This window comes from Camelus bactrianus, chromosome 3, assembly GCF_048773025.1.
Source record: "Camelus bactrianus isolate YW-2024 breed Bactrian camel chromosome 3, ASM4877302v1, whole genome shotgun sequence".
NCBI classification, from domain to species: domain Eukaryota; kingdom Metazoa; phylum Chordata; class Mammalia; order Artiodactyla; family Camelidae; genus Camelus; species Camelus bactrianus.
In genome coordinates, this window is record NC_133541.1 from 55,623,099 (window position 1) to 55,636,735 (window position 13,637).

General features: G+C 41.0%; 1 protein-coding gene across 2 annotated transcripts in view; it reads left to right on the forward strand.

The window, feature by feature from the left end:
• Window positions 1-13,637, forward strand: part of RASGRF2 (Ras protein specific guanine nucleotide releasing factor 2) — a 208,535-nt gene that overhangs the window by 84,850 nt on the left and 110,048 nt on the right. For both annotated transcript variants that reach the window (XM_010949238.3, XM_045512437.2), the window contains exons 6-9: window positions 2,314-2,393; window positions 2,781-2,974; window positions 7,749-7,858; window positions 8,630-8,748. In XM_010949238.3, coding sequence (XP_010947540.2) covers window positions 2,314-2,393; window positions 2,781-2,974; window positions 7,749-7,858; window positions 8,630-8,748 — 503 coding nt within the window. The remainder of the gene's footprint in view (window positions 1-2,313; window positions 2,394-2,780; window positions 2,975-7,748; window positions 7,859-8,629; window positions 8,749-13,637) is intronic.

Consider the following 13,637-nt stretch of genomic DNA (forward strand, 5'->3'; position numbering starts at 1 on the left):
TCCTAGTCTTTTGAGGAATCTCCATACTGTTTTCCACAGTGGCTGCACCAAACTGCATTCCCACCAGCAGTGTAGGCGGGTTCCCTTTTCTCCACAGTCTCTCCAGCATTTGTCATTTGTGGACTTTTGAATGATGGCCATTCTGACTGGTGTGAGGTGATACCTCATCATAGTTTTGATTTGCATTTCTCTAATAATTAGTGATATTGAGCATTTTTTTCATGTGCCTATTGATCATTTGTATTTCTTCCTTGGATAATTGCTTGTTTAGGTCTTCTGCCCATGTTTGGATTGGGTTGTTTGTTTTTTTTCTTATTAAGTCATATGAGCTGCTTATATATTCTGGAGATCAAGCCTTTGTCGGTTTCATTTGCAAAAATTTTCCCCCATTCCATAGATTGTGTTTTTGTTTTACTTATGGTTTCCTTTGCTGTGCAGAAGCTTGTAAGTTTAATTAGGTCCCATTTGTTTATTCTTGCTTTTATTTCTATTGCTTGGGTAGACTGCCCTAGAAATACCATATGAGATCGCTCATATGTAGAGTCTAAAAAGAAAGAACATAAATACAAAACAGAAACAGACTCAGACATAGAAGACAAACTTGTGGTTGCCAAGGCGGGGGATGGGAAGGGATAGACTGGGAGTTCAAAATTTGTAGAAACTGACAGGCATATGTAGAATAAATAAACAAGATTATATCATATAGCACAGGGAAATATATACAAGATGTTGTGGTAGCTCACAGTGAAAAAAATGTGACAAAGAATATATGTGTGTTCATGTATGACTGAAAAATTGTGCTCTACACTGGAACTTGACACAACATTATAAAATCACTATAATGCAATAAAAATGTTTTAAAATATATATAATCTAATTATCTACATGCAGAATTATTTCATCTGTTTTCTAACCTTTTAGATATCAAAAGATGAAGGTAGACATACCTGTTAGTTTCCAGTGTAGGAAAGAGAAATCCCTTCTCTGATTGGAGGGAATTCACTGCTCACAGAATCCTTTGGGAGGGCTGGAGGAAAAGGGGATCTGGCCTTGGACCAGTGAGTTCAGGGGCACAGTGCCATAAATGTGATCCAGAGGTTAGGAACCCACTGCTACCATCGTTGCCACCACATCTGCCTCTCAGGTATGTGAAGCTGGTGTCTAGAAACTAGAACAATGAGGCTGGGTGCTGAAATTGCTCCTAAAACACTCATGTCTCCAAGACTGACTTTCAGCACCTGGAAGATGGCCTCTACTTCTGCCTTTCCTTCCTGAGTGCATCTACGGATGGATCTGAATTTCCATCTCAATCCCTAGCTGTGAGGGAGTCTGGGAAATGTAGTTTTAGCTCTCCATCCTCTCCACCTAGAAGGAGGGTGGGAGGGAGACTGAAAGATGAATCTGCACTATCTACCAAACTAGATTTGGTTGAAATCCTTGAACAACAAACACTGCTAAGTTAAAATTTCTATTGAAAAATAACAAAGTACAGTTTTCAAGCAGTGTCTATGTTGTTTCATGGACTATTTGGAAAGAGTAAGGACTTCCCATTGATGTTTCTTGTAGTGGTATTTGACTTATAATAAACCAAAGTATTTCAGTGACATGAATAATCCTGTATTTGATTGGGTCAATGTGTTAGTTCAGAAAAGGCTTCAAAGGCTCGTTCTAAGAGTAGGTTAATTCTAGTGAGGAGGAAGCAAACGTTACTTTGGTAACTACCCTTCTTGAGCCTTTTAGAAATTTGAATCTCTAATTTATGTGTAGTCTTCATTTTAATATATCTGTGTAGGCTCCACCCTTTTCAGAAGATTCCTCTATATTTCTGTGTTGAGTGTCTTACCAGTAGTTACCATAGAGGTCTGTCAAATCTTTCCCCCTCTCTCCATCTGTCAAAACTCATTTTAGCGAAAGGGAGAGACCTTTCCCCAGTTTATCTTCTGTAATCAAATCTGAAGAGAGAAGGATCATAACTAATTTCCTGATTATCAATTGAACTGCTACATTCTAACAGTGGAACGCTATTTTCATTATAAATTGATAAAGAGGGTTATGTGACAGTGATTTGGTGCTTACTGTCTTCCCAAATGTGAGGCTTAGCTCAGAATTTTCTTTGAGGTTTTCAGATTGTCTAAAAGATAAATTGCTTCATGGGGGCTGATATAATCCATGTCATCGTTGTGCGTAGAGTTTGGAGGCCCTCAGAGACATGTGTATCATGTATTTATTAAGGCTGTAAGGACTCCAGGGACCTCTTTAACAAAATAGACACTTTATAGTGACTAAGTTGTATTATTTCCCCATGTTTTATAGTGAAACAATCATGTTTCTTCATGAAATTTTTCATCAAGGACTGAAGGCAAGGATAGCAAACTGGCCCACTTTAATTTTAGGTAAGTGCCTGCTTTAGCGATCTTAGATTTTCTCTTAATGTGGCTGTAATTAGGTTAAAATAGTTGTAACGTTATTCAGCCTAAGCTGTTTGAATTTCCTCAGTGGCCCTTTGGGCCTCCTTAGGTGCTGGGAGTCTGTCTCATTGCCCCTGTGACCTTTTCCCTGGCCTGTCTTGGTTCTTTGGGGGCTGGAGTTGGGCTCTGCCCCGGGGTGCGTTCTACCAGGTCAGTCATTTAGGCGTCTAGACTGAGGCCCTCGGCATGTGTGACACCTGGTGCCAGGAGCCACTCTCTGCCACTCCTGCAGAGTGAACACAGTCTCTCCCCGTACCTTAGATAATTGACTGAGCACCGAGAGAAACTGCCATGTTTATTTCTCCTTTCCAGCGGATCTGTTTGATATCTTGCTCCCCATGCTGAACATTTATCAAGAATTTGTGCGTAATCACCAGTACAGCCTCCAAGTGCTCGCCAATTGTAAGCAAAACAGAGATTTTGACAAACTCTTAAAACAGTACGAAGCCAACCCTGCCTGTGAGGGGAGGATGCTGGAGACGTTCTTGACCTATCCAATGTTTCAGGTAAGTCATCTGGCTGCGTTTTATAAGTCATTGACTCCAGCTCAATGTGACTGATACCCAGTGTGACCAGAGTGAGATGTGCAAGTATCATCCCCTGTGCGGCACATGTGTACCAACTGTCATCTGGAACTTGACCTTGTGGTAAACAAATATATGCATACATTCATTCTCTCTCGTCTGTCTAGTGTATGTAAGAAAACCAGGCATTTTTGAGACACTTGAGTCAGGAATGATTTTTTTTGAAAAGTAGCCCAATTTTCTCTTTACCGAAAGACTCCACACAGACCTCTTCCGTGGAGTCTCCTCCTCCGGCGCGTTTAAAAATATTAGGTTTATAGAAATAGGTTGCTGTGCAAATGTTCCAGGGTATGCTGGTTGCATAAAAGGTTCCCAGGGGAGTGGAAGGGCTGCTGGGAAGTTGTTTGTTTTCCTGCCCTGTTGTGATTGCTGCTGAGTGTCCCTTGGCTGGAGCTCTGCAGAGCAAGTCCAGGGCCTTCCCTGTCATAGAGGCTGTGGACACCCAGGAGCCAGAGACACTGCCCTGTCCCGGGGACTCTAGGCTCTTAGTCAGGTTGCTGCAGTGAGGCTGGGACTCGTCCTGACCTTCACTTTGGGGATTAGAGCAACCTGAAGGGTCCAGCACACATGTGTTCTTTCCTATGCCTAAGACTTTACTGCTCTTGAGTGAGAACTGCAGAGGCCAAGATGTGAATCGAATCTCCTGTTCTTTTTAGAAGTGTTGATTTTGTTCTTTTGGAAAAGCATTGAGTGTTCCCATTGTGGAATTTGTGGGGCTTCTGGCCAGGCCTCCAAATTGGCATGTGGTAAACCGATTCTGCTAATCATGTGTGTTCTGGTTTCTTTGGAGAGCTCTGTCTCCCTAAACGGGCATCTCTGACCCCAGCTGATCATTTTGTCACCTCAGAGAGAAATGCTGCTCTGGTTCATAGTTCTTTGTCTTAAAGTTTGTCGGTCCTGCTTGAAATCCTGGAAATCACCGTAGAAGTTTAGTAGGATTTTTAAAAACCAAAAGGATGCATTTGAAACAAGTTAAGTGTAGTGAAACTTTATAATCTTATTGTGTTGTTTTCATGGAACTGAGTTATTTAACTCCTTGCCTCTCTGAAAAAATATTTCACAAGAAAAACTACAAAGGAAAAAATGGCTTATTTTAACCTTTTATGAAATTATAATATGAGATTTTATTTACAGTGAAACAAATTTTATAGAGTTTGATACTTTGAGATGCTCATTGAATCTTTGGCAGTTAGCTCTAGGTTATGATTAAATCTGTCTAGCAACCCCCAACTCAGGTGACTAGACAAAGGTAGGGTTGTGAAAGACACATGGAACAGAGAGGTCCCAAGCTCCCTTTCTGACATCCAACAATGTCTTTTCAAGTCCTATTTATTCCTGTTGGTGCAGTTCTCTTAATTGTTTAAAATGGCAGAGCTGGACATGCACTTGAGGTGAGATGTTCAGACACTGTTGAATGTGGGGCCTTGGAAAGGCCTTTGAATTTCTTAAAAATGCTGAGATACTTTTTTACCAACCTTCCCTCCTTTCCCCTGGAGTGTAAGCCCAGTAACAACGAGTTGGCATTTTGACCCCAAGGAACCTCCATGATGTCAGAAAAGGACCATTGGACTGGGAATGTTTAGGAGACCTGGGTGTTTTGCTCACCCTTCAGTTGTAGCACTGGGAAAAATAATCAAACTAATCTAAATCTGTTTCCTAATCTTGAAATGGAGGCAGCTGACCTATAACTCTCTCTCAGCACTCTAGCTCTCTGACTCTGTGATTCTGGTTCTGGAAGTTTAGGCTGGGTAACTACATGGTGTTGCAAGGAGCCTAGTCTAGGACCCCCCACCCAAGACTGTGGTTGCCCCAAATCCTAGAATTTACATGAAGGGTCAGATGTTGAGGTTCTGGCTTCTTTAAGACCAGGGTAACCAAAGGGTGCTGGGAGAAGCCTCAAACTTAAAGAATTTACCCAGAATTTGTCCAACAGCAAGAAATGTGCAAATTGAAAGGACACTGAATTGGACTATTAATTATTTGCTTACCCATAACTATTTCCCTTTCCTATAGCTATTTTGAACAGACCAAGAGGGGATACATTGGAGTTTGTTGTCCAAGGGCCTCATTCTCCTTGGTGTCTCCCTCTCCTGCCTTCTCCCTAGGAGTGACCACATGGAATACTTGGGGGGAAGATGCTTGAAGTTTTTTTCTTAACAAGATTTGTTCTATCCTTCTGGTTCCCTCTTGGTCATTTCACTAAGGTGTCCTGAAAGCGTTTGAACCCTCAGATGGTTCAGCTATATCCATTTCCCTCTGCATGCACTGCTGATATGTAGCAGTGGTACTTTTTCACATCTGCCTTGCTCCAGTGTAGGCTGGATACCTTGGGATGGGGCTGGGGTGTTATCCTTTCCTCTAGAGCAAGAATGGAAGAGGTGACCTTGGCTTTTACTGCTAACGGGCCTCTGCCCAAACTTTTTCTTGAGCTGAGATATGGAGGCAAATGGAGGCAGAGGGAGGTGGAGAGGTAACTGGGAACTTTTAGCCTGTGTATGTTTAGAAAAGTGTTATATTCTAAGTCTTCCTCGGCCCTAGTTGAGTAAGTCAGTTGTTGCTATTAATGAACCATATTGAACTGTGGAAACATGGAGGAATTTGGATGATGCAGTGAATTTATTGTCAACTGAACTTTCAGACAAGTAAGTCCAAGTGTTACAAAGAAATTTGTTATGGAAAATAATGTAGTCATTAACATAAGTTGTATTTAGCAAAGACAATGGCTTGGCTGGAACTGTTTAAATTGGCTTCAGTTGCTCATAAGTCCATAGGTAAGCTAACCCTGAAATCTGCTTCTGACCAGTACAACGCTGTTAGATGTCCTCGAGAAAGTAGCCTGCTCTAGTCACATGTTTCCTGTAACTGAAGAGCAAGCTGATTAATGTCTGTAAAGTGACAAGTGTTGTTTCATAATTGAAAGCAGAATTATGATTCATCTAGACAATAGTTACTTTGATCATTGGGTTTTCTGGGGACAGGTAGCTCTTTGGAGAGCTGTCCACTTCTCTCTGCAGAAGTCCTTTGCCTACTTTTTGGTAGTTTCAGGCTTGTTTGTTTCTCCACCGGAAGGTGGGACGGGCCAGTTACTTTCAAATCCATCCACTTGAATCTTAGCCAAGAGCTCTCTAAAATAGATTTAATTAATGGGGGAGGATCATGAAGCTATTGACTAAACTTTGTTTTGTGGGTTTTCATTTCATTATAAGCAGTCAGGCTCTCCCACTCCTGCCCTCTTTGTTATGAAAAATTGAGTACATTAGCTGTTGATTGCCTTGACTTTCTTGTAACTTGGAGGCAGACTTTTATCATTCATGGCACTGTGCAAAAGGAATATCGGAAAGCATGCTTGTCCCAGGAGCCTTCACCCAGTGGAACAGTCCAACCAGCTGTCTTAGTGAGAAGTTCATGGGATAGAGAGGCAGAAAGCCTCCTCTCATGTGCTTCAGAAGAGGGGTCTCCTGTGCCCCACCCTCCTATAACTGAGGAGTCTGCAGTTCCATGCAGTGACTTGATGGCCTTCCCTAGGACATGGTCCCAGAGTATGAGCCGTAGGTCCACGTCTGTGCTGATGGTGCTGCCCTCTGTGCTGATGCATAAATGTAGGCGCTCAGGAAATATGAGCAAATAACCCAGTAAAGACCACCACCTGCAAGAGAGCAAAAGCAGACCTGTGGGTGGGGCTGCCAGCACCTCAGATCAGAATGGAAGGAGCTGTCCACGGGGACTTGGGAAGCTGTTTTACTTTCTTCATTCTTAGAGGTCCTTTCAAGTGCTGAATGAGACCCCCATCCCTGCAGAAGAGACCTACTGGGCTAGTGCACAGGTCTGAACTGGGCTCATGGCTGGCTCGCCGTTACTATGAGGTCACCTTGGGCAGGTTATGAAGCCTCTTCATGCCTTTTTCCCTTATCTGTAAAATGAGGATATAATCCTTACATTTTGCTGGAGGATTGGGTGCATGTACAAACCTCGAGTTCCCAATCTGACCCACAGCGGGCTACATTGTGGTAGCTGTTGTTCATGCAGGTTTTTATTAAAATTAAACCAGTGAAAAATAATAAGCCAGTAAAAAATATGTTGAGTCACTGTAACTTGAGTTAGATTTCCACTGTGGTCTGTTAAAACCTTCACAGGGTTGGTGGAGTTTCTGCCTTTGAGAGAATTCAGATAGATAGTCTGTTCATAAACAAAAGTACAATCTAATTAAACAACACTTTTTACCACTAGGAGGATGAGTTGAGGTAAAGTAGGGTCAGAATGTGATAAGAATGAACATATCTTCTCCCAAGTTTTAATTCTTACAGAGAACATTGCAGTAGGAATGTCAGTGTTTTTAAAAAAGTGTTGTAAACAGGCTAATAAATCTAAAATACAGACTCAAGTAACTTGCTGATGGCTAGATCTGTTTCCCTATGAACCAATTTTCAAAAATTATGATTAATAAATGTATGGTTATATTAAAAATCTAATTTCTTTATAATATAATACTTTATTATCTTCATGTGTTCTTGGTGAAGTTCTTCTGTGTGTGTGAAGTTTGAAACATAGTTCATTTTAAATCTGTTTCCTAAAAAACTGTAAAACAATCAGCTCTGTAAGAGTAGAGGTGAGCTTTCTGAAGTGATGGTGGCACAGTAGGGTGTGTCCAGTGTTACTCCTCTTGACTCTTGCTCACGTGGCCTTTGTTTGCGCTTAGATCCCCAGGTATATCATCACGCTTCATGAACTCCTAGCTCATACTCCCCATGAGCATGTGGAGAGGAAAAGTCTGGAGTTTGCTAAATCAAAACTAGAGGAACTATCCAGGTATGTGGAGAACTTATAATAAAGGCTTGATATGGCAAAGTAGCACATTTCATCTTTTGTGGAAACCTAATATCTGTGTCCAGGGAACAAGAGACAAGACACAGTCCAGCTTCTCAGATTCACCTGAACGTTACATGCTAGCTCCTGAGATGGTACTGAATCAGAATGCCCGTTAATTTGCACTGAGAAAAAAATGTATCTTTGAAAATGTTTTTATTGCATATAAATATATACAACTGAGACTAGGTATACTTTGGTTTAAGTTTGAAAATATTCACATTTCTTTCAGCATAATAGAAAAATGGTTTTTAGTTCCATTTTTGTATTCATGTTTGGTAAGAAGTTGGAGAATGTATATTTTGGATTTATCAGTGATTTTTCAGAGTTCCAGGCATTTATTTATGTCTGTATTCCTTAGCTTATATGAGTTAAATGGTGTCAGGGTCTGTAATTTCCTCCACCTCTAAGAAACGGCGTCCTAATTTCAATGAAAGGAGCTGTTCATAAAATAATATGTTGCCTTCCTGCTGCCTTCACAAACAGCATTTCCAAGATGCTTGATAGTCACTGACTTACCCTTTAGAATCATGGTGGACATTTGCTTTGCTTTGAGTCACAACTTGATGAAACCTGGATGTCCAACATGACTTCCCCAACAACCCCAGTTAAACTGATCAAAGTTCAAAACTGAGTTTCCCACATGGAACTCTTTTGCTTCCCTTCTGGGGTAGCAGCAGATCTCTTACCGTGATCCTGCGCTGTGTCTGACAGGGTCATGCACGATGAAGTGAGCGACACTGAAAACATAAGGAAGAACCTTGCCATAGAAAGAATGATCGTAGAGGGCTGTGATATTTTGCTGGACACTAGCCAGACCTTCATCCGCCAAGGTAAGTCCTTGTTCAGCGGACCCACCATCGAAGTGGTCTCTGCGCCTGTCACTTTATCACTGGCAGATCCAGGAAAGTGTTTTGGAGCAGGCGTGATTTAGCTGTGTGATTGACGCTGTACATGCGGGACGTCCCCACAGCCTTGACCGAGGCTGTGATTGAGGCCCACCTTTGTGCTGTTTCTTTTCAGGGGCCATGAAAAACAGCAACACAATAATAGTAAAGCACGAGTGGGACAGTAAGTTACATTCTGACTGGACTCTCCTCCTCAGTGGACCGGACATTCTCTACAGCTCCAAGGAGGACAGATTGGTCTGGCCGGTTGGAGTGGCAGTGCCAGGTGGTGACGACATCCAGGCAAAGGCCCAAGAGAAGCTTGCATTACTCAAAGCCCTTTCACATAGCAGTGGGGACAATGTCCGAAGTGAAAACAGCTGTCTCTTGTTCCCATTTTTCATCAGCACTTCCGGGTCGGCCCCACATGATATGATTTGATTCAGTTGGTAATTCCAGTTGCCAGATGAAATGTCTCACTGTCAACTTGCCCTGCCATACTTTGGTGACATTGAAGGTATCATGTTTGAGGGGTGTGCTTTGGGGGCATCACCCAGTGAATTAAGCTTTTGAAGAGTTGAAGATATTTGTGCTGGAAACTGCAGAGAAGCAACAGCCTAACAGTGTATATTCCTCCATGGCTCTCATTACAAAGTGCACGAAGTCAACCACGCTCCAAGTTCTTTTCAAGTGCTTAGGTGTTCTAGGGGAGGGGAGCGTGCCCCATGGAGTTGATGGGAGGCAATGCGTTACACACATGTATAATTTTGAACTTGATGAGGAGTGGCATATAAACTCGGAACTAGAATTAACCTTTAATGTGGTTTCTGTTTGTAATGTGCCAATATTATTTGAAGATCTTTGCATTTCTATTGCCTACCGAAATGTGCTGCTTAAAATTTTTTTTTTACCTCATCCAAGAAGACATGATTTGTGCCGCACACATTAAGTTTTTCACAGAACACTTAAAAAATTTAACACGTGCTGTTCTGTTTTCCATTATTTATTTACAAGGAGGGAAGTCACACACATGTTAAAGTTTGGAAGTGTATTTCAGGATATGATGCCTTTCTCATTTTGGGCTTTAAATATTAATTTTTCTTTGAGTAATAGTGAGCTATAACGCTGACAACATCAGGCCTTCTGAAGTCCCCCTTCTGCCTCTACGCAGACTTTGTCCCCGTATTGGCTTCCCGCCTGCCTGGCACTGGTCTGCCTCTGTGCCTTTACATGCGCTGCCTCCAGCCTGGGGGCCAGGAGTGCCCTTATCCGCCTCTCTCGTGCCTGTGGAAGGTCCGCTTGTCCTACTAGGCTCAGGCCAGACACCTCTAAAGAGCCTTGTAAAATTTCCTCCTCATCCTCTGTCCCCTCCCCTCCAGGTAGAATGTGTTTGCCTTCCTTCTGTTTTTGAAGCCCCTTTGCTCCTGGTGCATGCATTTCGTCCTCTGGTGTTCGAGAGGTCCATGTTCGCATGCCTGCCTCTCTCAGTAATTGTAACTTTGAAGGGCAGTGCTTACGGAAACTCTCTTGCCAGTATGATGTTTTCCATTATAGATACCTGGAAAATGGGTAATGGATTACGTTGAATGGCTTGTTGAATTGCACTTCTGAATGTCAGCTGTCTTATTTTGTATTTTTTCTTGTATTTGGAGTTCACTGAAAAATACTTACTAAAGGATTTGCGCTTTATAATATGTGAACATGGAAACGAAAAGTTAGTATTCAATTTCTGAAAGGACTTCTGATTGAGGCTTATTATTACAGATAAACGTTTAATGTATTTCTACAAATGTAGACAGTTTTGATCTAAGTTTGAAAAAACATCTGTGATGAAAAATGCTGGAAGGTCAAATACATTGAAGAAATCTTTTTTTTTTTTTTTTTTCATTGCACCTGGAGGAAAAACAGTCATGAGCCACTGCTCCCTTTGATCCATGTCCAGATGCTATTATTGCTTGTTTGAGGCACTTCTGTCAGCTATTAATATATCTGATGTTATTGTATTGATGTTGATATAATGATTTGCCTTTCAGCAGTATTTTTCTGTATTTGTGTGGCTTGGTTAGTCTGCCAAGGAATTATTCAATAAAGGTGGTTAAAAAAAAAAACCTGACCTTAATCTGAAAGTAGAAAATAATCCAATTATGGACAATTTGGAAAGTTTGCATTGTTTTGCTTTGGTTGCTACTTTTACTAAACACCTTTAACAAGTTTTAAAGCCCATGGAGGTGGGTTTAAAAAATTGTTTTTAAACCTTGAGGGATTCTATTTTGTATGAAATGGACCGCAGTTTATCTCTAATTGTATACCAGTATTTGTGTTATTTACTTTTAAGGATGATAGGCAGTCTTGTTTTCAGTGTGTATATGCATGTGCAAACACATAAACACAAATAGGTGTGTGGTTTCAATCTGAAATGAATTTGTATTCTGAGGGCTAGAAAAAAATAAGTCATCTAGGTCATCTGAAAGGCTTCTTCAAAATATGGGTGTCAACCAATCCTGAATGTCAATTCGTGGGAATTTAGCAATTGAAATAACAGGTTTTTTTGTAAATTGATTCCAGTTATTAGATGATAAGTAGGATGCAAAGGACTGTATCATAGCAGTGATCTGGCATTGTCATTTATTTTCCAAAATCTTTTCAGAGTTTCTTGAGCAAATGTTTAAGTGTCTGAGGCAGTAATAGGTAGATGATATAGCCACGCCATGGAGGTCAAATCCTTGCTGTGTGATATTGGGCAATTTACTTAACCTCTCTTTGCCTTAGTTTCCTCTAAATTGGGGTTCATAGTAGCACCTGTCTTTTAGGGTTGTTGTGAATTAAATGAGCTAATACTCACAAAATCTTCTAGACTAGTGTCTGTGAGATTTTAACATAAACTTTAAAAATCAGGATCTAAATTTTGGAGTGAGTGTCTATTTTCAATAACATGAAATAGGTATGAATTTTTATTAGATGATAAAGGCAAGCTAACTTGACATTTTGTGCCAAAGCCGTTACACATCATCCATTATCTTGAGGGAATGTGAATTAGGAAAAATTTTAAAAGGTGACTGAATTTAGAGCTAAATGCATTGAGAACGAGACATGGACCTTTCTGGTACTTTAGTCATTCCCAGACTCAAAAATACTTACAATGTACCAGTGTTCTTTGAAATTGTAACCTGGGGTGTAGAAATTGTTACATCTTCTCAAATGCCTAACCCAATAACCTGGAAACTGCTCTTCATTTTTTTTCACTCCTGAATTGAAAATCAAGAATAAGGGCATTAGCCAATCCTGAATGCCACGTTGGGGAAAATTAGTGATTGGAAAATGGAAGTGTTTATGTAAGTTGGCCCTGGTTGTTAGACTGATGATGGCGATGCGAGGGACTGTATCATAGCAGTGGCCTGATACTGAAGAATTACTGATTTAAGACTAATAATTTCTCTAATTTGTATTAACTAGAAAGGAATCTTCAAGTCTTGTGGTTGTGTTGAAACATCATGTCAAACGTAAGATGAAATGTGAAAAATATCCACTTAAACTGTGTCCTTCGACATGGTTATTTTATGAACCAGTGTTGAAATTTCTTACTTTTCATTCAGATGTATAGATTTCTGTGCATACCTAATGCATAGAGTCTCCTAGTTGGATATGAGAGGAATAGTTACAGATAAAGTGTGTTAGTGTATAGTTGCCAAGGAAACATTTGTTTTTTTTAACCTCAAAGCTAAAATTCACGTAATTACTAATACACGAGCTAACAGTTTATTCTATAATTTCTGATTTATAAAGTTGTTAAATACAAGAAGCCTTTACCAATGAACACACTTATCCAATTTTCATCGCCTTGGTTATATCCTTCCTGAAAATGACTCCCAACCAGCTTATCCACCTGTCTGTGGCGCAGTCTTTGGCTCTGCCCTAACCCATCTGCCTGGATGACTCACAACTGCCCAGGACAAAGCTAGAACTTACTGTCTTTTCCCATCCATTCCCTTTCCGAGTTCAGTTTTTATGTGGCTGAATCCACATAAAAATCCACCGTCTCCTGGCTGGGCCACTCAGTTAGCTGTGACCTTAGGAGAGCAGCTTAGCCTGCAGGCTCTGGTTTCGCCTTGTGAGATGAGGGGATGAGCCAGGTCCTCTGAAAGATCTCCTCTGGCTTAGATCCCACCCTCTGGGTCTCATGAGTACAGTCCTGCTGCTGTTACCTGCTCAGGTACTCATCTAAGTGTTCTGCTGTCTGCTTTTTCTTCTCTCCTTTAGTCTTCATGTTTAATTACCTGCTGCCTGCACTCTCCACTAGTGTGCTCCCACCTCTCTCCTCCGTCTTACCTGTTCCCTCTGCTGGAACCAAGCCTTCCCCTGCATTGTTCTCCAGTCCCCGCCCTCCCCAGGACTGCCTCTGTGTTATTCTTTAAACCCTGAATAGCTGCTGACTCTGACTCTGGCAAGCAACCCCACCTCAATATTCACCTGGGTAGATGGAATCAGGGCATAGACACTTGGGTTCTTTACCCCCTGCACATCTTTGGATCTCTGTTAAAAAGTAAATGCTATTTGGAATATTCATATGTTAGCATGAACCTTTTGTGACCCACAATCATAGTTTAACTATTTTATATAATGTAGAAATTTAGAGGATTTTATTCTCCACTTATAGGAATAATTTGGGCTCGTTTAAAAAAAAAAATCAGGAAACCCAGAAAACGTGTGAAGAAGAAAATAAGGTTGCCTGCAGTCTCATCTCTTAGTGATGACCACTGTTAGTATTTAAAGGATGAATATGCATTTAACATTTCTTATGAGACTGATAGGAGCCTTTGTAAGGCTGCACTTGGGGT